Source organism: Pteropus medius, unplaced genomic scaffold, assembly GCF_902729225.1.
Source record: "Pteropus medius unplaced genomic scaffold, Ma_sr-lr_union100, whole genome shotgun sequence".
Taxonomy (NCBI): domain Eukaryota; kingdom Metazoa; phylum Chordata; class Mammalia; order Chiroptera; family Pteropodidae; genus Pteropus; species Pteropus medius.
The window spans coordinates 4,181,128-4,207,275 of NW_024340701.1; the positions used below are offsets into that span (position 1 = coordinate 4,181,128).

General features: G+C 45.3%; 2 protein-coding genes across 5 annotated transcripts in view; both read right to left on the minus strand.

Annotated features, from left to right (window-relative positions):
* AGBL4 (AGBL carboxypeptidase 4) overlaps positions 1-26,148 on the minus strand; it is a 1,011,660-nt gene that overhangs the window by 187,153 nt on the left and 798,359 nt on the right. The gene's annotated exons all lie outside the window — the stretch shown is intronic.
* BEND5 (BEN domain containing 5) overlaps positions 1-26,148 on the minus strand; it is a 48,924-nt gene that overhangs the window by 11,280 nt on the left and 11,496 nt on the right. Inside the window, exons 2-4 of one of the 4 annotated variants that reach the window (XM_039885637.1) lie at positions 22,282-22,415; positions 19,781-20,165; positions 3,190-3,338 (exon numbers count right to left, since the gene is read on the minus strand). In XM_039885637.1, coding sequence (XP_039741571.1) covers positions 3,190-3,338; positions 19,781-20,165; positions 22,282-22,415 — 668 coding nt within the window. Of the gene's footprint in view, positions 1-3,189; positions 3,339-19,780; positions 20,249-22,281; positions 22,416-26,148 lie in introns of all 4 variants that reach the window. The other 3 variants (XM_039885639.1, XM_039885638.1, XM_039885640.1) reach the window with 3 other exon arrangements.

The following is a 26,148-nucleotide window of genomic DNA, read 5'->3' on the forward strand; positions in this document are numbered from 1 at the left end:
GTCACATCAAATCTGACCTCTTCTGTCAGCTTTAAATGCCCTCTAAAATCCTGTCTCCAACTAACCTACTAACTTTCATTTCCATCGCTACATCCAGCCCACTATGAAGCTCCAAAACGCTTTCATTTCCTTCTACTTCTAGTGAGCAGTAATAGAAAGAGGAGGGGTTCTGGAGCCTCTGTCCCTAGATGTGAATCCTGGCTCTTCTACCTAATTAGCTAGGCATGTTGGGTAAGTCACTTTACCTCTCTGAGCCTTACTTTGCTGTACAACAGGCAGAACACCACATAATCCATAGAACTGTCGTGAGGATTAAATGAGATACCATGAGTAAAACACCAAGGACAGCACACATCCAGTAACTGTTACTTCCTTCCCCTACTCATGTCTCTGCTCATGCCTTTTCCCTGTCCAGGAATGAAGGCCTTCTCTTATGACTTCTTAAGCCTGCTAATCTTTCAAGCCCCTGTCCAAATTCTAGAAAACACTCCTTTATCCACTCCAGGGCTAGTTCTATCCCTGCTGAATTTCTAGCCTACTGAGAACCTTTACCACCTGATTCGGCCCATCACATTATAGCTCTATGGGGTGGAGCTGAGGCTTTCCATCTTCTGTCCCCTACAAAGTGATCAGGACTAGCTAGCTAGTCTGAACCCAAAGTAGGAAACTGATGGCATATTTAATATGCTTTAAAGGCACTGGCTTTCAGTTATGATGAGCTGCTGTGCCTCGAAGAAGAAAATATTTTCTGACATTCACTCAAGCACAAGACCGACTGACTGTACGGCACAGAAAGGAATGACCCTGTGTAAGACCAATCAGAGGGGCATGCTGGGAGGGCTCCTGAGGTCAGCAAAGCTCAGGGTCACCTAGAGCGATGGCCTGCTTTCAGGGATGCAGCAGAAGAGGCTGAGAAGAGTGCTGGCCGGAGAACAAGGAGATCTGGCTTCCAGCTCCTGCCTGCCTGCCTCTAACATGTTGTATAATTGTAGACGAGTCCCTTCTCTGGATGTTTTTCCCTATCCATATCATGTATAAATTAGACTACTTAGACTTTAATGGTCTTTGCAGCTTTATGATTCAATGAGTTTTTGAAGTAAAATATCTTAGACAAAGCAAAGCAATGCACCTTAACAAAATCAGAAAGTAACTTTATGGTAAGCCCTATTCCCATAAACCACAGTTCACTATTTGACCAAAATATGCTAAGGGAGGTTATTAAAATTATGACATCTGGTAGGGTGGGACCTGATCAGAAAATGTCTTTGTGATGTGTTTCGTAGGACAAAGTAGTTTCCTACTAGGAAACAGATCCCATTCCAGTGCTCTAGCCTTTGCAGAGATTAAGGCTTTTGTTCGTGCAGGAGAGAGAAGGGCCAGAAATGACAGCAGAGCTAAGAACAATGAAGGCTACTTCTGGGATGTGGGGATGCTGCTTTGAGAATCTGCCACCCATTCCCCGTATGCCCGCTTCCTGTCCCATACCTTAATAAAGTTCTCTGCCTGACTACAAATTAGTTGCAAACAAAAGCCAGGTTAGTTTTATAGTAACATGAAGGCAACGACCAAAGAAAAAACAAAATCGCCATTTTCAAGATTTGTTGTGCGAGTCACGTGAAAAAATTAAATGAGATTTAAGAGACCCATTTTTTTTTTTTGGAGGAAAAGCAATACTTTGGCAAAAGAAGCCCCAGTAATGCTCAGAAACTGTTCGTTAGTTTTCAAAGCAAGAGAGAAATCGATTTCTTTTGGAAGCTATTTAAGAAAAAGTCTTTAGTCATTCCATAACGTGATCATGAGTAAAAAGAAATCAACAAAGAATAGTCCTTTCTTTTCTTTATCTTCAATTGGGGAATGTTCACTAAACTTATACAGTTTGAATCACTAAAGTCCTATGGGAGCATCAAGCAGGTCCACCTTTCAACAGATAGGGAAGCTGAGGCCCAGAGAAAGGAAAAACCCACCTAAGGTCACATGGGTAGGACAGAGATAGTGCTATGCTTAGAAGTCAGACTCCTGTTGCCGCTCTGCCATGCAATCTCTTCTCTGCAAAGCAGACTTCTAGTCTGTTGGCTGAAGCAAGGCAATGCAGAATGGGCCTATGAGTTCCGCCTTTGCAGGCGAGGAAGCGCTCAGTGAGAGATGAAGAAACGGCAGCATATCCAAGAGAACCCGAAAGACTAACAGGTTTTATTTGCTTTGGTTCAGTCTGGCCGATTGCAAGGATATATCTGGACAAACCCAAATACGGCAACCTTTTCCTTCTCATTAACTCAATGGGGAATAATACTGGATAAACAGAGACCTTTTCAAGCATAAGGCAAGAAAAGTGGACTGACACAGATGACTCTTTGGGGAGAAGGAGAGCTGATGTTTGTAATGTATGCCATGGTGGCAGAGAATAAAACACTAAAACTGAATCTGACCGTGCCTAGATAAAGGGCTTCTTCCAAGACGAATTCATTTGGATGTGAGAAGGATAAAACAGTTTTCTTCTTGCCCCGCTGCTGAATCATCATGTGACTTTAAGACTTCCAAAGGCTATTCCACTGCTTTTCACCCCTGTACTGATATAATTACTAATAGTGCTCAGGCTTTCTTTCATGATTTTTCCAAGGGTCTAAAAGAAAAGATGAGGAGTTATATGGAGTCCTATGACTGTGGGCTAACCACCACTGAATATACAGCTGGAAAGCAGCTTAAGGACAGGAAGTCTCATTCATCCTGTATCCCTGGCATCTAGCACAGGGCTTGGAACATAGATATTTCATAAATGGTGAATGGATACATAGTGAGTTGTTTATATATATGTATACTGATATATATCAGAAATTTCATTTCTACTTCACCTTATAAATTTTATGCATCCAGTTTCATAGAAGAGTAGGACAGTTTTCATCAACTACCATTTTTTTAAATCTTTCTCACTAATAAGCGATTTTAAAACGTCAGTTTAGTTTTACAGTTGTTTTGGCCCAACATTTTTTTCTTCAAAAAAAGGAAGAGAAAATGAAAAAGTCCCAGTAAAGGTCCACTAGTTAAAATACAAGAATTCAGGAAATAGCTATTTAGGGCTGGGCCAGGAGGCCAACCAGTTGAGCTATGCCTCGGGAAGCCCCACCATACTCTTCATCTTTATTCTGACTGACAAACACTTGCAGGGAATCGATATTGAGCTTGAAACACTACCTTGCCATTGTCTAGGATATACTTGTCCATGACAGGTGCAGGAGCGGGGTAATAGGACGACGTATTTGCTTCCTCACTGAAAGTGCTCCGTAACTCCGGCTCGGGCTCGAGACATTCTGACTTTACTTTTTCCAAGTCAATGGCGGGACCTAGGCAGTTAAGAAAAGAGATCTGTCTAGAACTCCAAGGAAAATAAAATGCAAATATTTTTAACTATGCATCTATCAGCACATAGTGGTACAAAAAAAAAAAAAATTATGCTGGCTTATTTTTGTCCATTGGACTACACTTAAACCCAGGCTTGAAAATAATATGAGATATGAACGTCACAAGCAAAAAGTTGGAAACTTGGAAGAATGGATTAGACTCTAATTAAGCATGAATGAGAAGCACTCTTTTGGGGTGTCACTGAATGGAAATGTAGGGGACTCAACTTCTGCACAGGAAAGAGGTCCCATTAAGACCGGGTGGAGAAGGGGTTGCAATTACCGCAATATGCAAATTGTGTATTTGCCAAAATCCCCATCTCTTCAGCCTGTAGTGGAATAGGCCACGGCGGATGAACAGAGGTTAGGAAAAAGCAGTGGGGTGGGAGGTGGGGCAAAACGCAAAGGTCTCCACTTCCCCAAGACCTAGTATCTAGACAGGAGCATTTCAACCAAGAAATTAAAATACAATACAGATTAGACCCCTGACTGCCTGATCCAGCAGCTACTCTGATTTTTATTTTAATGCAATCAACACAAATTATGTGCAGATTAAACAGTGAAAGGAAGCCGGATAAATGGTGGTGGTTTCTATGGGGGATATCTTTTCCTCGATTAGCTTGTAAAAATAATGGACTATTTTTTAAATCATCTATGGTGTCTTGATGACCAAGGGGCAGAGAAACAGGATGAAAGTAAGTAAATAAGGCCAAATGATTTAATTAACTTTTGTAGGAGAGCAACTCCAAAGGCCAATGGAGAGTTTAGCATCCTGGAAATTCTCCCTGTGCAAACATTTCAGGAGTTTTCTGGGATCAGAGATTTAGCTACTGCCATGGCAGGTCCCCCACAGCTGTGCATATAACTTAAATAACTGATAAATTTCATGGTTCAACCTTCTCTTACCCTCACCATGTGGACAACTTGGTACAGGGCTCTTCATATACTAAAGACCTCATCAACAGTCTGGATGTGTGTGTCTGTGTGTGTGTGTGTATCTTATTGTTAAATTGTACACCTGAAACTTACTGGATTTTGTTAACCAATGCCACCATAATAAAAAATAACAATAATAAAAAGGCAAAAAAAAAAAATCTGGATGCAGTTCTATATTCAATCGCCACAGCCTAGACTTTGGCTGGTCGTAGGGAAGGTATCGGTGATTTTGTTACTAAAATTCCTCATGACAAGGCTTCCCAGAACATCATTCCTGAGTTGCTGGCAGCTGCCATTTGCAAGACAGAATCTCTGCAGTCTCTACAATTCAAGTATGAGCGTTGCACAAAGCTGAATGCAAGATGGCTGAGGAGCAGAACAATGCAGATGAAAAAGCTTGGTTCATCTTGGTAGAGTGAGTTTAGATCCCATTCCTGGCTCTGCTGTGTTTTAATTGTGCATCTGCAGGAAGTGAATTGCAGATGCAGAAGCTGGCAGACTGAAGGACCGATAGCATCATAATCATTCTGATCGCATCTCCCAAGAGCTGTTACCTATTCAAGGGCTGGGCCTAAGTCTTATTCTTTTCTTTGTCCCCTGCAGCTGGCATGGGGTAGGTGCTCTCTGAATGTTTGCTAAATGAATAAAAGAATGACAACAATGAATTAGTAATTCTAAAGTTTCAGAAGCAGATGCCAAAGTTTTTCCTCTCTCTGCATTATCAGATTGAATTTCTGAGATACAAACTCAAGTGGAGCATTTGATCTTTCCTTAAATTGGGGAAAAAGTAATTACTTCAGTTTCCCCTAAAGGGCTTGGCTTAGTTGGCCTCTGGGGTCTCTTCCTGCTCTAACATTCAGAGACAGGAAAAAGAAATGGGCTGAGAGGAGGAGGTCCACGCAGCCCGTGGCTCATAAGTCATCTTCGGAAGATCAGATCGTGTCCTTTCTCTAAAGCCTTTTCCTTCTATGAGAGGCAGATGTGAGACAAAGAGAATAGAGAATGAATCCAGTTCAGTTCTGACTTCGGTCTGGTTCTCCACCATCCAGCTCCACAATGGCTGCCACAGAGATCTTCACACGACTATGTCTTTCCTTGCTTAGGCTCCCCATTACCCTCAAAATTAAATCACACACCAAAGCCTCCTTAAGACCCAGAGCAACCAGCCTCCTCTCTACCTCTGGTGCTCACTACATGCTTTTCCCCATACCTTTGCTCAGGTCCCCCATGTGTGGTGTTGACCCAGGGCTCTGTGCCTTTGGATATACTATTGTCTTGGCCTTAAATGCCCCCTCATCTGCCTGCCAAGCCCCTGGTCAGACTTCAGAGCGAAGTGCAGGTGTCTCCTTTGTGAGGCCTTGTTCTGATCACTACCAGGTATGAGGTCTCTACATTTCTGGTCTCAAACTCCAGAAAATTATGTTTGTAGTCATATGCCAATCTGTTTGCTGTCCACATTAGACTGTGAAGCATTTCAAGGGCAAAGTTGTTGTCTCTTTGTCATTTTGGCACCTAAAACAGTGCCTGGCACATTGCAGGCTCTCAGTAAATGTCATGACATGAGAGAGGGGAGAGAGTTGTGGGGGAGGAAGAGACTTACATGGGCTGAGGCAGAGATTCTGAAATAACGCCTATTGCTGAGTTGCAGTGCTTGAGGATGGAGCTAGGGGATGGGCAACTGTCCTCAAATATTTGTAACCTTTTCTGTAGCCCCTAAACTGGAAATTAAGGTTGACAAATAGAAACTGGAAACATTTAGCCAGGAGAATGGAAGATTCAGATGGCTGTGGAGGGCCACCTAAGGGACACCAGAATGAGCAAGTCTCCGCCCCCTGGCTGGGCCCCTCCCCATAGTCAGACTCCATTCTGAAGTGTCTTGCCCATCCCTCTCTGCCTTACACCTTTCTTGCCTGCCTCCCAGTCTTTGCTTGTGCTGTTTCCTCTCCAGATCATCCTATTCACAATGATGTCCGCCTATTCAAACTCTGACAAGGAGGGATTCAAAGCCTGAATCAAATGCCACCTCCTCCATGCAGCTGCCCCAGCTGCCTCAAATGGAGGTAAGTAATTCTCTCCATGCTTGGGTTTGGAATTTGAAGTTGGACTAGAGTTTAAACTCTGGATTTGCCATTTGCTGTTTAGGTGAGTTGTGAGCTTCCTCAGGTAGCTGAGCTCCCTCCACCTTCCTCCCCACCACCCCAGGATAATCAGATGCACTCATTTGTTTCTACGCCTGTCTCCCGACTAGATGGTGAGGCCTGAGGACAGGTATGGGCTGCGTCTTTATATGTCAGAGTCCAGGGCTCAGCACAGGGCCTGGTTCAAATTCTATCCTCAACAAGTATTTTACACATCAATAATCACTTAACCTTCCTGACCCTGTCGCCTCACCTGAAAGGAGGAATGACAACAGCGACTTGGTGAGACTGAAGAGTAAATGAGTTAACCATATATGTGAAGTGATTAATCCAGAATCTAGCTCAGTAAATGGTAGCTCACCCCCCACGATGGCTCCCCGACACACGCGTTCTACTTGGGGGCTCAAGTTAGTCCACTACTAAGCTGTAGCTTCTGTGAGCCAGGGGCCCTGCTGGTCTTCTTTCACCCCATGTGCCCAGCAGAGGCCCAGCTCAGAGCAGAACCTTGCACTCCATGGCACACCCTTGCTCCCCTGTGCTCATACTAGTCTTCTCAGGGACTGATGGAATTTTGTCAAATTCGAGGTTATTGTCCTGGGATCTCCTGGCTCTCAAGGAGAACTATTCCTAATAGTCTCTCGGTGAACACTGTTTCAATACCCTGTGGCTGCCAGATGTTCAACTGTCTCCTTTTCCAGCACTGTATATAGAAGGCACCTGGTGCCTGAGGCCCAGCAAGGAAGGCAGACCAGCTAAAGGCACATCTTGCAAGCCATTTGTCAGGAGACCTGAGTGTGAATCCCAGCTGCATGACCTTAGACAAGTCACCTCACCTCTCTGTGCCTCCATTTTCCTACCTGCAAAATGGGGATTACCAAATAGCCACCGTGCAGGCTGATGATGCCTCTGGAAGAGGCTGGCACTGAGGCAGGCACAGAACAGATGCTCAGACAGAGGCTCGGAAATGGCAGATAAATGAAGGAATGAATCAGGAAAGCGGAGAGTTTAGTATTACAGAATCAGAAAGAAAAGGAACAAAAAAGCACGTGGTTTCTTTGGGGAGAAGGAGGGAGGGCCTCTAGTGCTTTTAATTTAAGAGGGGGAGAAAAACACTTCATTGCAAATTTTAGTCGGCTCTACTACTGATGTTGGCAATTTACATCTCATTACAACAAATGCTTAAGATTGCTGTTTTGCTTTTAAAAATTTCTGAGGCATTGTTCTCCTTCAAACACATGTGACCAAATTAGCCACAATAATAAGCACTTGTGCTCAGAGACAGCATTGTACGATCTGGCGCAGATATTTTAAGTAACAAAGGAACTTTTTTCACTTTGTGAGAAGAGTAGGAATAAAAAAAAAAAAAAAAAAGCCTTTTGATCTACTTCAGGTTTATTTTGGGGGAAAATATAGCTTCCATGGAGAGAAACCTCTCAGCTGGGTGAAGGAAGCCTTTAAAAAAAAATAAAAGGTAGTACTTGTCTTTTCATTCAGTCATTCATGAACCCAGTCATGACACAATCGCTGACTGCATACCAAGATCTAGGCCTTGTAAGAGGCACTGGAGACCCAGACACAAATAAGGCATGTCCCAGTTCTGGAGAAGATGAGAATTTAACAACTGAAATGCTGTTTTATAGCATATGGATAACTGTGATTTGATGGACAACACTGGATTTAGTGTTAGAAAATATAGTGCAAACCCTGGTTCTTTTATTTTCCTTCCCGCTTTAAGCCACATAGGCTTCTTCCATAAAATGGGAATCATGGCAAAGAGTAGTAAGGGGCTTGGTAATGTCTGTTGGCACAACAAATAAATCAAATTATACCTTTTTTTGTTTTATCTTAAATTGGACTAATGCTGTTCTTTCTGAAAACCTTTCTAAAAATTTAATGCTTGTTACTTTTAGGAGATTCAGAAACCACTTATTTCATGTATATAATATATAACATAAGACATATAATATATAATATATATGGACACTAAATACCATTTCTGATTTCTGTTCAAAGAGAAATGCTAATAATATTAGGTTTTACTAAAGAAGTACTAAATCCTGCCATTTACTTCTGGAAATGAATAGGAAGTTTCTCTGCTATAGGTATAATTCCAGTTTCTTCAAAAATACAAAGCGAATCAGGTCAAAATTCTTAAATGCATACAGAACACCTACCATGGCACAGATTCGGTAGAAAAAAAGATGATTCCACTTTGTTGAAAATGACCCGAGTATGGGAACAGCTATGTGAGGGCCTTGGGAAGAGACAGGGGAGACAGCCAAGAGCCAGGCAAGAGCCGGGCAAATGGGTCCCCCTCTATGAACCCCATCACGCCCTCTGAAAAGGTATCGGCCACTCTCACCTGCTGCTGTAGCTACACATCTGTTTCTTAGTCCCATTATGCTTCTAGTGAGGCAAGGACAGATCTGGCTTCATTCCTTCAGTGAGAATCTACTAAGTTCCAGTCCTGGACTAGATGGTCTTGATTCACCATCCAGCAGTGGAAAGAGACAGGCAACAGATCATTACCACTCTGCGCTGCTAACAAGAGTTAGGATGAATACTTGGGAACAGAAGCAAAGGACGGTGTGCTACTTCTGGAGGAGACTAGGAAGTCTTCAGAAGGATGGCCACAAACTTCTGTGCTGGGGTTTGGAGGGAGCCCGCTGGGAGTAATGGATTGGGGTAAGGTAGCTGTCTTCTTATGGTGAAGGCAAGTGGCACATAATCAAGGCTCACTGACTGAACAGGAAGTGGGCAGTGTGACGATCTGCACAGATTTAGGGAGGAAGAGATCATCCCTGGCTCAGTGATCCCAGAAGGTTTCAGGGAAGAGGTGAGCTCTGATTGGAGCTTTGATAGGTAAGTAGGGTCTAAGGAAGGTAGAGGGGCAGTCAGGCAGGTAGACAGAGTCACAGTCAGCAGCGGCTCTTTGGGAGCCCCCTCCTGTCTCTGTCTTCTGAGTGCCTCTACGAGTGAGGGCTAGAACAGGCTTTGCTGGGCAGAGGCAGGAGAAGCAATTCTAGCTTGAGGTCCTGGGCCTGGCAAGATCCCTGCAGCTTACTTGGATGCCCCCACAGTGGGGTTGGTCCCTTAGGGAGTCAGCAGCACAGAGCGGCAGAGCTGGAATGGACCTGACAGAGCTCTCTGGCTATGGGGGAGAAGCCCAGCAAGAAAGTGGTGGCAGAAATGGGACCAGGTCCCCAGTGAGGGGGGGTCAAGGTATCTTTCCCACTTTGAGGAATCGCGAATGACCATTTCAAATGACACGTTTTTCGCGGAAAAGGAAAGGTGGTCGACGCTTATTGAATGTCTTCTTTGTCCGCACCTTACATCAGGGTACCTTTCATCTTTGTAGCACTTTTCACTCTATTGTCCAGTGATTATTTGTTTAACATGCCCCTGGCTAGAATGGAAACTCCAAGGACAGCCATAGGCTTGTCCACTGCTCTCTACCCCAGCACAATGTCCTTGGTACACATCAACATTCATGTGTTGAATGAAAGAAGTTAATTCTCATGGCAGCCTGCAAAACAGATCTTATTATCTCTGTAGAGGCTCAGAGAGGTAAAGTAATTTGTCAAAAATCACACAGGTGGTGACTGCTTGAATTCAGGGCTATAAACTCCAAAGCCTTGCTCTTTCCACTACCCTACACCTCCTGAGCTAACTGTAGTTTTCAGCTCTCACAAGCTTCTCACTAGTGACCTTCCCTGACCTTCCCAGGGGTCTGTGAAGAACGCCACAATGTGCAGGGGGTGGGGAGGAGAAGTGGATGTCACTAGGATTCATCTCACCTCTAGGAGCTCTGAGCCAGTCCTCTGCCAGCTGGTGGCCAGAGAAAATTGGGCTGGTTCTTCATCTGTGGTTCTTCTACCTCCCTCCCCACCCAATTATCTGGGCCCAGACAGCATCTAAATGCAGGATTATGGAGAACAGCATGGGTCTGCCCTGTCAGAGAAGCCAGGAAGGCCCCGCCCATGACTGAATGCAAGTGAAATGGCTTTAGGTCCTGGACCAGCACTGGCTGGGTTTGGGGGCCGAGGGGCTGTGGTGGGAATAAGTGGAGTAGGTGGCACGAGGACTGCCCTCAGATTCCCAGACGGCTGCTGTGAAGCCCGGTGAGCACCTGAGGGCAGGTGTTACAAAGAGGCAGCTACATCATGTGACTCATGTCTCCCAACCAAATTAATCCATGACTTTGGCCGTGCTTGATCTCCCTCCCCTTCAGGCCATGAGCCGGTCCAGAGCAGGGGACCATCTGTGATTCATCTTCACTCAATGGTTGTTGATTGAATTGCCTGGTTCAGAGAAGTGGCAACTCAGAGGTTGAAGGGCCGTGCCCCAGGTCACTCCAGTGGGGAGGAGACCCTCGGGTACCACCTGCAGGAGGGGCTGTACAGTTTTAGTTCTTGCCTACCTCTGCAGCCTTGGCTCTCCCTCCTACCTACCTCTTCACTCTGCAGTCCAGCCAGAACCTTGGGGTTCCTGAATAAGCCAGCCTCTCTCATAATTCCAAATCTCTGTTCAGGTTCTCCTGTTGTCTGATATCGTTCACTTCTTCTTCATTTGGGTAAATCTAACTAGCTCCTTGTTTTGGAAGCCTTCTCCTGCTACCTTTGGCACCCCTGCCCAGTCATGTAAGGAGCCTTCCTGTAGATCCTGTTCCATCACCCTGAGAGCCAAGGAGCGCGGCAAGGCTCACACTGCATTCCAACTCTCTGCTGGTGAGACTGTGACTTCCTTAAGGCAGGAATATGGTCTGAGCTACCTAACTCCCCTGTGCCCAGTATAAGGCCTGGAACATTCAAAGAATCTGATAAATGTTCCTGCGCCAAAACATTTCCTACAGTCAGAGCCATCCAATAATGGAATGGGCTGCACTGGAAGGCAGTGTGTCAGCTTCCTCTCTCTAGGGGAATGTTATGGGAGGCTGGGTGACCGCTTGGCAGGGAGGCTACAAAAGGCTTCCTGGCCTGTGCAGGAGGCTGGACTAGGTGAGCTCTAGGGCTCCTTATGGGACGAAGGTGCTGAGACTCTGAGAATTACTTCCAACCAAACTCAAAGAGACACCCAGAACAGCAAATAAAGGTGTGGCCAGCCTCTGGGCCTTGCTGAACCCCGACGGCTAGCTGATTCCATCCATCCATCTTGGCTGCACATTAACCTTCACTGCTTCATGATGATTAATTTGTTCAGATTACGCATGGCATAGGCATGTTCTGTTTCCTCTCTGTTCTCAGTGTTCCCATCAATAAGATGGGGGTGAGAGGTGGGATGGGGTTCTCTTTAAAGAGATAATTTCTATAAAAACTCTAGGAATTTTCTGGTTGGCCTCTTAGTGGGGCAAGGCTAAAACTACAGAAATGGTGGGCTCTTAAATTAAGCAGGAAACATCCCACCCAATAATAGCTCAAAGGTCTAGCAGTCCGAGAACCCACTGCAGCACATGAAGGAGGCCTAATCATAAAAGCAGGCAGGAGACAGGGCCACTGCAGAAGCACAGGGCGGAGTGAGTGCCTGTGTGATTGGGCTGCCTGATGCATGGACAAGTGAGACAGGCCTGTTTTGAAAGTTGGCTCCACCATTTCCTGGTTGTGTGGCCTCTGGCAAGATATTAATCTCTGAGCCTGCTTCTTTATCTGATGATCCTCTCTACCACTAGGGTTGTTTTATGCAGGAAAAGCACCTACCCTCAGGCCCAATGTAGGTGTTCAGAGAGGCCAGCCCTTGCCCCTAAGGAACCCCTTCCCACCTCTCCCACTTCCGTTCCTCTGATTGGCAAAATCCAGCAGAAAACAAGCCCGTCACATGGCCACACCAAAGCCAAAGACCAAAAAGCATATTCCTATTCTGGCAATGGAGAAAGCCCAGCAACTCCTGCACGTTCTGACTGCCTGAGCAGGTAGCAAAGGGACAGGCCAGGGTTGTCCCTCAGCACCACCCCCATTGCCTCAGAAAAGTGAACTCTAGGGAGAATGAGGAGGGAGGGTCCTGGACTGTCCTGCCACTCTGAAAGCAGCTCTTAAAATAATTTAAGATGAACCATGGCTAATTCTGATTCAGTTAACAGGGCAGCAAGTCCTTCAAAGTGGAAGATGACCCATGTTTAAGAGGTCCAGATCCAGTTCTCATGCTAGATCTTTTCCCTCCTTGGATCCAGCATAAGGAGGCACAGGGCACAGTGGTTTTGGCTTTGCTCCATCACTCACGGGGGCGTCTGGCAAGATGCAGACCTCCTGGGCCTCCCCTCTACAATGAGAATATAAAAGTCTAACCTGCCAGGATGACTCTCGCCGGTCTTTTTCATCTCTCGCCCAAAGCCCAACTTCCGTGAGTGTTCCTGCTTATTGGTGAGAATGAACTGAAAAGCCTGAAGAAGATGGAAAAGAGCTCTGAGATAAATTGGCCTCAGGAGGAGACCCCTGGCAAAGAGGAAATTGAGACATAGCCAGTGATGTCTGAAGAACTGAGGGGGTCAAAAGAAATGGTCCAGGACTGGAGCTGGGAAGATGGAATTCTGCCCAGGAAAAGTGGGTGGGGGAGAAATCTGTAGACCAGTGGGCTTGAAATCAAGTCTGGGTTTAGCTATAAAATAGGCTATTCAAATGAGATTTCTAAGGACTCATGAAGAGCAGTAGCAACCTCCAGGAGACCCTGGGTTTGACCAAGGATTAAGATATGCCAGACAACCACATCTGTGCTCTACTGTAGGACAATGAGTGCTTATGATGTACCAAGCATTATACACGTATTATCTCACGTGCATCCTCAGATTATCCTACGTCGTTAATGCTGGACACACTGAGCACTTACTACGTGCCAGGCCCTGGGCAGAGGTCTTTATATGCATTTGCTCATTTAATCCTCTGAAGAACCATAACAGTTGGTACTGTCATTGACTCGGAGGAATCTAAGGCCTAGAGAGTTAAGTAATTTGCCCAAAGTAACAAGATTAGCCCGTGGAAAAGCCAGGGTTCAAAATCTCAATAATTCTGACCTCAGGGCCCATACAGCCCTTAATCACTGAGCTGATTCTCCTGCCCGTCCATGGTAGGCATGAAGATATCCATTTTACAGAGGAGAAAGCAGAGGCTGAAAGGGTTAAAACATTTACTTGAAGTTGCACAGGTAATGAATGAGAGAGCTGAGATTCAAACCCAGGTAATATGCTCTGCCAAAGCCCTGGCTGCTTCCGGTACAGGGAAAGCCAGCAGGAGGTAGGTGGCTGATATTAGCTGCCTTTTCAAAGGCACCATCGGGAGACCTGTGCTTAAAGAATCCAGCTTAGACCGCAAAGGATTTTAAAGATCAAAGCTGGTATTTTCGCGGACCTTGGGCAGAACAGAAGGCATGAGCCTGGAGGGGAACAGCGGTGACAGAAACTCAGCTCTAAAGAGCCAAGACAGGTTTGTAGGCCGCAATGGCTTTCTCCTTCTTCAAAAATTTCAACCAGCTTGTGATCTGGCCAACAGGGACGTCATCTCTTCTTTTTGTATTCTTTTCTCTCAAACGGAGATAATAATTTATACCTGGCCTCGCAATAAGGTTATCGGAATAGTCCCATGAGATAAAAATGTCAAAGTGCTTTGAAACCTGTAAAGTGCCATGCATATATGAATTACTGTTATTATTCCCTTTATCTATACCTCTTCTGGTCAGAGTTCGTCATTTCACCTACGTCATCTGACAAAGCACACACACAATCCAAAACCACCATATGCCTCCCTCCTGCAATTATAGCACCTGGACTGTTCTGCTGTATACATGTCTGCACTCCCCGCTGGACCAACTGTCCATCTTGAAGGCAGGGATTACGTCTCCTCCTTCCTACATTCCTCACAGAGCCTCTTTGAGCCTTAGCTGAACTGACATTACCCCAAATCACACAAATGAATTTAACTATCTAAGATGTACTTACAGTGCTAAAAACTGAAGAGGATATCTAAGGCTTGGCCTTTGACCTCTAAGAACAAGGAATCTAACTGAGAGAGACTCCGGAGGTTACTCCTTGGCAGACACCAGCGCTCACCCTTGTAACGGGCTCTCCACTGTTCTCTTGCCCTTCATTCCCTTAGGATTCTCTGAGTCTGCCAGGCCCCAGTTTAATAAGCACCACTCTAACCTCCTAGCTGGTGAATGATTTAAAAAGGGACTGTCTTGGTCATTTCTATATTCTGCACCTAACAAAGTCCTGGCACAAAGCATACCCTTGATTAAATGTCTGTTGAATGAATAAATGAAGAAATGGATACATACACAAATAAATCTGTACTTTACGAATCAGAATATCTTCAAGCTTTTTGCACCCCCAGCATTTATTTCCTTGGGAGAGGGAGTGCAGGGAAGGGAAAGGGAGGAAAGGGGAGGCGGGAAGGGAAGGGAAGGAAAAAGGGACTGACATTTATTGAACACTTAGAATATGCTGGTTACAGGTCTATACAATAGTCCTCTATTATCCACGGGGGATACGTTCCAAGACCCCTAGTGGATACCTGAGACCATGGATAGCACCTAACCCTCTATATACTATATATTTTTCCTATACATAGCTATCTTTTCACTTAAAGGAAGCACTTTATGGGTTCTCTTTGGAATATTCCCATGGCCAGCATCACTAACTCTTGAGCTTTGAGTCATTATTAAGTAAAATAAGGGTTACTTGAACCAAGCACTGTGATACTTGGGACAGTTGGTAACTGAGATGGCTACGAAATAACTAATGGGTGGGTAGTGTATACACTGTGGATACGCTGGACAAAGGGATGACCCATGCCCAGGGTGGGATGGAGCGAGATGGTGTGAGATTTCATCATGCTACTCAGAGTGGCGTGCACTTTATAACTTACAAATTATTTCTGGAATTTTCCATTTAATATTTTCAGACCTCAGGTGACCATGGGTTACTGAAACTGAAGAAAGCAAAACTGTGAAAAAGGGGGAACTACTATATTCTTTACACATGCGTCCTCGTTTAATTTTGACACTGTCACGGAGGTCCCAAGAGAAGGGACCCTTAGGGCAGGAGAGTGAGGTTCCTTCCCATCAGAGAGGGGTGCTTTCCACGCAAAGATCATAGAAAAAGGAAAGTTCTGTTTTACAGAAAGATGTCTTTTGGGGGAAGGGGTGGCTGTGCAGAGGGGTCACTTCCATGTCCGTGACATTGACATCCCAAGAACTAAAGGCGGCCACGTGGGATGAGGGCCCAGAGAGAGGACACAGGACCAGGTGTCAGGACACCCCTGAGAATAGGCCCATGACACCTTCTGGGCTTGTTTCCTCATCAGGAACATGAGGGCAACAGCCTAGATTCTCTCTAGTTCTTTCATGACTCCATGACTCTATATTCTAGAGCATTTTTTTCCTGTTTAAATCCATCTAGTGTGTATTTGTGGAATGAAAGAAGAATGAATGCACAAATGAGGAAGTGAGCCACCCAGTGATGTCTCTGAAACATGTTATACCATCTTGCTGCTGTCCCCCACCCTTTTGCCCTCAATCTCTTCTCTACCGGGTATACCGTTATACCTTTAGGGGCGCTGCTCACCACTCTGAGGTCCCCATCAAGCTCAAGAAGCCAGACTCCTACTCTCTGCCCACTCCCATCTACCACCTAGAAGACCCCAATTCCTAGGAGAACCAGCAATGATTCTTCCCAGCAGGGAATCTTCCTTCTAACCTAAGCATCTCCTGACCTGTTGGCCTCCCTTGTCCCTGAATTTGCCTGTTATGGTGTAAATGACTAAGCACCCAAGTGAGACAAAGGCCTTCCAGCTGGGCCCATGTGCAGGGTGGACATGTAAAAATACGCAAGCGCAGGCTTCCATGTACAATGCTCAAGCCAGGCCCAGGGGCCCAAGGATGGTATAGCTCAGGCCAAACATCAACTCCAGGCCAGGAATGTACTCCTTACAGGGCATGTCAAGCCAAGAATCAGAGATGGTCTCTTGGTCACTTTCTGGTGGTTTTTGTTTTTTGTTTTGGCCTTGTTTCAGGTTTCTTGGTGTTTTGTATGGATCAGTTGCTATTATATATAATAGGGGAGTTTCTTCCCAGACTCATCATGAGAGAGTTCCACCTTCAAATGCTGGCTCCTTCTCTAGAATTTTAATTATATGCTTATATGTTTACTTTCATCACTATTCCTTCCCCAACTTCCAATGTCTCAGTTTCTTTATAACTTCCCAAGTTCCTAGGAGCAGAAAGCACATGGTCAATGTTCGCTGACTGAACAAATGAATATATACGCACTTACTCACACACACACTTACTCACATACACAATGTCTTCTACAAGAGAAGACCCAGAGAGGCAGAGAATTAGTTAACCCGTCCAAGGTCATACAGCCAATTACTGGTTGGGGAAGCCAGAGTTAAAAACCGAACTAGACTCTGTCTTAGCCCCTCCACTAAATAGTGTGAGAAAGGTGCTAACAGTAATTTAGCATCGACAGAAGGTCAGGCACTATGCATTATGTCACAAGGCTCTGAGAAGGATATCATTATTTCCATTTTACAGACAAGAACATCAAGGCTCAGAGACGTGTTCTCCTAGATTGCTCCTCACTCTTCCCAACCACTTGTTCCTGCCTGGATAACAAAAATCGATACTTTAGGCTCCAGCTCAGAAGTCATTTCCTTCAGAAAGCCTTTCTTCCCTGATCCTCCCAAATTCAGTGGGTGCCCCTCCTACGTTGTCCCACAGCCTGTGTGCTTCTGTCCCTGTGGTGGCACTTATGTACTGCGTTGTCACTGACTTTGTCAGTGGCTGTCTCCACCAACGAACTTTGACTTCCTCGAGGGCAGAGGGCAAGGGTTGTATCTTAAATAAACTGAAATCTTACCAACAAGCAAAATGCCTGGCACACAGCAGGAAACCAGTAAATATTTAAGAAATAAAAAAGAAAAGCAGGGAAGCAAGCAAAGAAGAAAGGGAAGAAAGGAGAAAGAAAAGGTTCCCAAAGCCATGGAATTGGGAAGTAGGGAAGTTGGGGCTGGAATCAAGGCTGGTTCCAGAGACTAGACTAGATCTATGAGAATAACCAACCTCCCCTTAGGGTAGAGGCCCTTTTATTATATTCTTGTGGATTTGTCTTAGAACTTGGCACATAATCATTCTGCAATTAACAAGTGCCAATCAATGGACTTTAAGTTTTCACAGGCCAAGACAGTGAGTGTGATTTTTCTGGGGCACTTGCGATGCCCACAGCACAGGGTACCGCAAATGATGGCTGCTCCATGCGTGTTTGTGGTCTGAGCTGATTTCTATTTAATCCATCCCACTGTGATGACGACGATGACTCAGATCAGGGAAGAGTCAGCCATTGGCCCTTGTAATTCAAGGCCTGTGGGATGGGAGAGCCTGGAAAGATCAAGACATAAAATCATGGTTGAGGTCAAGTTTGCTTAAGTGTTTTAAGACTAAAGAGTCACATATTGATGTAAAATGCAGTGTCTTCTTGCCCCAGAGGGGTTAGGAGTGGTTTTGGGAGTTTAAGCTCAGTTCATGATCACGTAAAACAGGCAGTTTCTCTGGGAATCAAAGTAAGGTTGTAGAGAGTTTGTGTTGTTATTGTGTCTCCCCTTCAACCCCTAGAGAAGTTTACAGAAGGCACAGCACGCAGAGTGTGATGAAAATATAAGTCATTTAGCTGAAGACCAGGACATGCTTTTTTTCTTGGAAAATTTCAGTTCTCTCTTCATTCCCCACTCCTACTTCAAGACCAATATGGCTTTCACAAATTTTCAGTTAGGATTTCTCTTTGAGATTTTATTTCAATAAAGAATTTTAATAACGTTTTAAGTTGCACACCACATGTGACCTTTAGTGTCACTGTGTACCTCTACAGGCAATGATTTGGAAGAATGGCCAAGGGCAAGACAGAGTCCCAGAGCGAGGAAATTACCAGCCTAGGACTCAGGAGACTTGGTTTGAGATGAGCTCTGCCTCTGCCTCCCCAAGTGACTCTGGGTAAACCCCAACCTCAGTTTCCTTCCCTGTGACAAAGGCACGAAAAGGCCTCTTGGCTGACTCCCTGGGCCATCCTGAAGATCTACTGAGGACGGAGTTTAAGAAGTAAAAGGCATCTATAAATATAAGTAAAGAAGGATAAAAGCACATTTAACTAAACTTCAAAGAGAAATGAGGCTTCACATATAAATCTGTGAGCTAGGTAATAGAAACCTTCCTTCTTGAATATAATATTGTATTTAATATAAACCTTGGGAACAGAACTTGTGTTTCTAGACAAGATGACGTCCTTTTTTAAGTGTGGCACATTGATGTGGGGTTATCCATGACCGTCCTCAGGGGTGTGGAGGCTATGAACTTGTCTTACACTGATTTCCTCAATACTGCATGGTCTCTATCTTTTATAATTCTGGATTCTTGTGTTTTGAAAGAGTGTTTCTCTTTCCTCTCTGGTAGACAGTCATTTCTCCCTGCTGTCAAACCTGACATCTTTCAGATTTCTCCTATCCCTGCTTCTAAATCACCTTAGATGAGAAAACCTAAAAACCTGCTTTGTTAAAATCAGGTGCAAAAAAAGAGCCTATTGAGTTCTATGAGCAAGCCGCAAGGAGTTTTACACATCTTTATGGTAATCTTCCTAAGGTCATGTGCTTCTCTGCTCAAAAGCTTTTTAATGCTTCTCATTCCTACCAAAACAAGTCCAGACACCCCAGGCTGCTAACGTTTTGGAAGCCTTCAATTACCTATCCTCAAACCACATTTGCATTATCCCTTCTTAGTATGCTCCAGGTGTGTTTTCATACTCTGTGACTGCTGCCCTTAGCCTCCTCTTATGCCTCAAAACACCACCCAAGTTTCAAGGCCCAGTTCAAGGCCCACCTCCTTCCTGAAGTCTCCCTCCCTTACACATAACCTCTCTCTACCCTTTGAACTCTTATCGTTTTATCCGTATGGCTCCCAAGGCATTTATCATTTTCTCACTTAAAGGACAGACTTTTTTAGGATCTCAATTAGTTCTCTTTAGTCTCCTAAAAATCTCCTATAACCCCTGGTACTGCCTCCTGCTGAATGAATGTATAAATGAGTGGTGGCAAATACTCTGTCGACTCTTTTCCTCTGAGCCACACTTCTCAGTGTTCCCCACTGTGTCCCAGATAGCTAAGGCTGCTGCATTCTAAGTCCGTCAGATTCACTGTGGGAGGGGAGAGGTAACTGCTGAGCCAAGTCTCTGCCCTTCCCTAGCCTCAGGGGCACCTCGCCTGCCTCTTCACCCTCCTGGAAGGGGAGCTGCACAAAGCATCCCACCCCTGTGGGGCAGCAGGTGGCCTGCGGGGCACTCACCACTGCCAAGCCTCAGGAGCAGCACGTCCTGGAGCCTGCGGTTGAGGTCGCGGAGCTCCTTCATTTCGGACACGAGCGCCCCGTACTCCTTGAGCTTCTTGGCCTGCTGCACCAGCTGCCTCCGAGTCCGCTCCAGCTCCTGCTGGAGGTGGCGCATCTCCTCCTGCTGCTGCTGGTAGTTGCGCAGCAGCTCTTCGTACAGAGCCCGGGGCACGACGGCGTCCTCCAGACTGTCCATGTCCTCCGTGCCCGGCGAGGCCTCCACGAAGACCTCTTCCGGACACGTGCCGTGGCCCAGGCTCAGGCCGTTCTGCTTCTCCAGCCGGGCCACCACGGCCTCGATGCTCTTGTGCGCCACTTCGCTCGGCTTCCGCCCCTCAGGTCTCTGTGTAGGACAACGAGAGTCAGTTCAGGCAAGGGCAGCTGGGACTTTTCTTGGACTGCAGCTCATTATTTCCCCAGACAATCCTAGAATCACAGAACCACAGAACATCAGTGCTTGGAGACACCTGTGCAAATGCTTAGTCAAAGCCCTTTAATTTACACGTGGGGAAACAAGAGGTACAGAGTGAGGAAGGGTCTTGCCCAGAGTCACACAGTCAGGTGGTGGCAGAACCAGGATGCTGGTTTCCCAGGCCGGCACTTTTTCCATTCCATCACTCTGTCTCTTGGGTACATATTATATACCATGACCATCACCCTCCCAACTCCCCAGCCCCCCCTGCCCCACCCACAGGCCTAGGCAGTGACTTGCTTACAGGGGGTGTTCAGTGTGTTATTTGTGGAGAATCAGTGAGAAATCTGGCCAGGCCAAGCCATCCCAAGGAAGTCACCACTCAAATCACTTCAGCAACAAAAACATGGAAGTGAGTAAAAGGGCGTTTCACCAAGAAACCTTTCCTCAAGAATGCTTATGTTCAGAAGGACACTAAGAACTCTACTCTACTCTAATCTAGGGCAGGAATCATGTCTTATTTTCTCTGTTTCTCCACTCCTGCCCAGAACTGGCACTTGGCAAAGGCTTGATAAATATTTTCATAACTGAAAAGTTCAAAAAATGCTAGAATCGGAAAGTTCTTCAGTTTAACTCCCTCATTTTACAGGTGAGAGAACTGAGGCTCAGAGAGCGGAAGGACTCGGCTCAGGTCACATGGGAAGCAAAAGACAGAGCCAGAGCCAGAGCCAGAACATGGAACCCAAGTTCCAGCCTTAGGCTCCTTCTCCCATATCTGCCAACCTCTCCTTGGACACTGGCCAAACTGGAGCTCAGCAAGACGGTGGATACAGAGAGGACAGTTCATTGAGAAGAGAATTATCCAGAACTACCCAAGGGCTTCAGCTGCTGGAGGAAATTCCAGCTTGAGTGGACAAAGCTTCCATTGAGGAGTGAGAATTATAGAACCAACGGAACCCTTCACCCAGTCAGGAGGGCCAGGAGCTCTCCTGACTGGGAGCGCTTATAGGAGGCAAAGACAACTGAGGACACAAACAAGGTTTTAGACAACTTAACTGTGTCGGGTCAAGCCTGCCTTAATTTCTCACTAAGTTTCTGGAAATTTAAAGAAAAACAAAACAAGAAAAACCCCCAGAACCCAAACATGACTCTGATATTCAGTTACATGACAATATCCTATCCTGTCATTTCATCCACTAGTCTAGCTGAATTTATCAGCTAAAACTGTCATGATCACTTTAGATATCTGTTTGCATCAACGACACTATAAGACCACCAAGGGCAGTGACCACATCTGGCTAATTTCCATGACCCCAGAGACTGGCACAAGGCCAGGCCCATAGCAAGGGTGAAATGAATGCATGAACTGAACTCAACTGCATTTTTTGGATTCTACCTTGGGAATGTCCTTAACTTTGTGACCAAAATCAGACCGTGGTCGATGCAGAAAGCATCCTTCTTTCTCCTCCCTTCCTGTTGGGGTACCTATTATACAGAAAGTACACTTGGCTTGTTGAACAAGATTTTCAGCAGGTTTACGAGTGAGGCTAAGGAGACCAACTAGGGTGCACACTAAAGGAAATGCAACCTCATGCAAAAGTTTTCTTACAAGTTATACACCCTCTTCTGTGAACCTGGCTCAGCCCATTTCCTAGTGAGTCTACCATTAGCTGTTTGGGGCAATGTGATAGTGACTGGCTTGGAACTGCTGCCCGAGAACGGCCTGCTTAATGTTCCTGAAGCTCAGCAGAGACCTCTCCAGAGCTGTGGGCCAGAGAGAGAGGCATTGATCCAAACCCTCAACCGCAATTACCCTTCATAGATGGTGCAAACAGTGTGGTGCTGGGTGGCCTAGCATGAAGCAGGGTTCCCTGGAAGGTTGGCCAGAAACACGTTAGCTGTCCTAATCTTTCCCAACCTGAAAAGATCGTGGCCTGTGACACCAGTGGACATTTATACGGTGAGAGGAGGCCAAACTGGAATTCTTATGCTATCAAAAATCTGAAAATGCTCCCACATACTTGCAAAAAAGGAAAGATTTTGTTACCTTGATGTGTCTAAGCTGTAAATCTTCTTCCCCATAATCCTTAATCTCCCCATCTTCTTCTACATGATTGAGAGAAAGTTTGGGGATTTTTATTTTCTTCTGCATCACACTGTTTTCAAGGTCAGATTTGTCTTCTAAAATGCACATCAAGAAAACAAGGTTCATTGAGTCAAAATGCTAAAAAATGCCCATAACCTCAAATGCTAGAGAATGATTGAGGCCAGACCAGTTAAAAAGGAAAAGCAAATAAACCCAAGGACTATTCCCTCCTATACGCAGGGACCCTAAAGGCAGCAGCGCAGATCAAACTCTTGGATCAAGAGTACTGACCAAAAGAACTGCCACACAAAGCGCTGAAATAGTGGCCAGTGAATTTGCTCAGGGCTTCCTCTAAGTACATTTTTAAAGGGTGGCCTTTTGTGGAATTACAGAATCTGGGAAATGGAATGGCCCTTAGATTGTTACCTAGTCTAAACTGAACTAGCACACTAATCTCTCAACAAATGAGATCTTTTTAAGCCAAGTGACTTCCTAGAAAAAGCTGGTGGGTCTCTGTTAGCTCAGGTACCAAGAGGCATGAAAAGGATGATAGCTCAAGGAGGTAAAGCCTGAGCTGGAAAGACAGGGATTCCCCCACAGCCCAGATACAGGAGAGCCTGAGGGCTGACAGATACGGGACGAGTAACAAGTAACATTTACTGCGTTTGTACTGATATCAGATCACAAAATGGCAGAGTTTGAGGGGCCTCAGCGACTGACTGGTCCACTCTCTCATTGTACAGATGAGGGAACTCAAACCCAGAGGATAGAAGGGGTTTGCCAGAGGTGTGAGCTTGAGGAGGGACCAGAGAGAGAAACGGTGCTTCCATGGAGTCACAACACATACTAAAGTGTGCTACAAACTGTAAAGTGCTGTACCACTACAGGGGGATATTTTCCCACCGCTTTCTCATTCTTAGAGCTCAACTTCAGATCAACTAGAAGATAATTATTTTTTCCTGCCCAGATTTCAAACTTTATTTCCAAGATCTGTCTCTCATAGTGGATGTCAACGTAAAAATTTAAACAGGAGAGTCCCAGAAGTAGTATTTGAACTTGCTCTGGAATGCCCCTTGTAGTAAATATATCAGGTCTTGTTTTCTGGGATGGAACTGAGACTCTGGGAATTCCTGTTTCTTAGACTCCTCAAAGGTTCCCCCTGCTATGTCCTAAATGCTGTTTCTAGCATGTTGCCCAATGCTGGATGTGGCGCATGGTGAGGTAGCTGGTTAAATCCAGTCTTTGAGGGTCTTTATGTGTGAGTGTATGTGTGTGCATGCATATGTGATTGTGTTAAACACGTTCTTACACTTCCCCCAGACCAGGCTTCTCTCCTCAAAACTTGTTAGTAAAGCTGAGAAGGAATCTTATAAGCAGATAACTATTACAGAATGCATTCAAATGCCAAATCTTTTCAAATGGTTTTAGGAATGGAACCTCAGCTGGCCAGAGGCGGGACTCCTGTATCAGCAAGACCTCAGTGTGAACCTCAGCTCTTCTGTGACCAAGTGAGGAGGGAGGGGCAAAAGCTTAGTCTCACTGAACTCAGGTGTGTCCTGTGTAGCGCTAGTTCTGAGGAGGACAGCAATAATTGACACAACTCACTGCACATTGAGTGCACACCAGGCACTCGATGAATGGGATGCTAAAATTGGTATTAACATGCTAATCATTTTATTTCATAACCGTAAGGTGAATAAAGATATAATTTAAAAAACAAAAGGAATGACTTAAGCAAGGTATAGAGTGTAAAAGAACTGCCAGGGGGAAAAAAAAGAGGTGGTCTTTGTTAATAACTGCCTCCTGATCGAAGATGAAAACAGCTTTTCCCACTACCTGGAGGAGTTCAGGTTCCAATTTCATAAGCAAGGCCTGTTCTTGTTATCTTAGTGTCTATAAAATACATCCAATGGGTTAGGCATGAACGACAGTAGGGATGTGGTCTCTGAAGGAGTAACGGCTTCCGACAAATCATTGTTGATTCTTTCTAAGCCAAGAAGCTGCTAAAATATAAAACCTAAAGAAAGTACTCCAAATGAAGTTATCCTGAAATGGGAGGGGTGGGTGTTTTCCCATGTGAAAAAAAAAAGAGAGAAAGAAAGAAAAAAAGGGAGAGGGGAGGAAAAGAAGGAGGGAGAGGATGGGGGAGAGAGAAATGGCGAGGGTGGGGGAGAGACAGAGGGAAAGAGAAACAGAGATATAGGGCTGAGAGGGTGGTGTTAAGACTTCTGAATGTGTTGGGGCAAAGCTCCCAGGCTAATCTTCAATTTAACAAGTTCGAGGGCAAATTTTGAGATTTGGCCACCAAATTGGAAATGGCAAGCTATGTTCTACCTCCCTGAGTTGAAACTCTGTAGGGGCTCAGGGTCATGTTGATGTGTAGAGAAGCAATTATTCAGACTCACAAAACTAGGTAATATTAAACTGAGAATGATCATCAGATCATCTCATTTAACCCTTTCAAAATGCAGCTGAGGAAAATGAGGTTCCAAATGGTAAAGTCCATGCATCCATCCACGCAACAATCAGGCCCAGGGATACAGAAGGAGCAGGACAAGCGGGACAAGATTCCCACGGAGAGCTCCGTGTTGTGCAAAGTCACAAGAGTCAGTGTCATAACCTGAATAGTATGAGAAATACCACATAACTAGGGTCCAGAGCTTTTCCTCCTATGCCTCGGCTTAACATTTACTGGAAATTTACACTTGCAGGAACCAGCCTGGGCCCTGGAGGCATGAGAGAATAAGCATCCAGTTGGGGACATAAGATAAAAATGCATGAAAAAGATAACCCAAGATCTCGAATACTGAATTTGAATAAGGGGGAAGTAACTGCTATAGGATTTTAGGGGCAAAGCAGATCACTTCTCTCATTGCAACCATGACAGACTTTTGATAGGAAGTGGCATTTGTCGGGTGATCATGAGTAAGTGACATTATTTCTCTGAGGCTGTTTCCTCATCTGTGACTTGAAGTAAATAATTCCTACTCACAATGCCAAGATGCTGTGAAGATGATCAATTCTGCATGTTAATAACTTGAGCAGAGTGAATGGCACTTGGCAGTCAGTGCTCATAAAATAGCCATTTAAGGACAGGGAGAATCTGGACCACACAAGAGAGGTAAAGAATGGAAGCCAAAGGTTTGGGGAGGTATTTTGACTGGAATGGTTACAAAAGATCATTCAGTTCAGTAACAAGCAAGAGAGAGAGAGGTGAGGAAGGAAGCTGAGGAGGTTGGAGCTTAGAGAATAAACGGCCTTGAACATCAAAGTAAGAAGAGCTGAGGTGCAGTCTGCAGGCATAAAGACATTATGAGTTAGGGAACCTGGATTCCAAGTCCAGTTCTGCCACTTAGTAGGAGTGAGAAGTCAGGTAAGCTGCTATGTCAATGAGTGTGTCATTTCCTTTTTTCTGTAGAAGTGGAGATATAACATCTTCCTCAAGTGGGGATCAAATCAGCTGAGTAAATGAGCCTTGAAAAAAAGAGAGTCCTGTGCAGACAAACACATGGTGGATGACAAAGCTCAGAAGAGCCGGCTGCTGGCTCAGAGCCTGCTGCAGGCTTGCTTCTTGAGGGAGAGACCTGCTCAGCCACCTGGTTTGGGAAAGGTGACACTAAGGAATGCTCCACTCCCCGCACCTGATGACAGGAGGCCCCACTCTACCAGCTACACCCAAAGCTCCCTGCTCTTCTAACTGGAACGCCTCTTTCCTTGTCTGCTTGACAAACTCCACTCGGCCTGCACTCATCTCCTTCTCAAAGGCCCCATTACACACTGTACAGCAGGTCCTTGAATACTGTCATTTCATTCAACGTTGTTTCATTA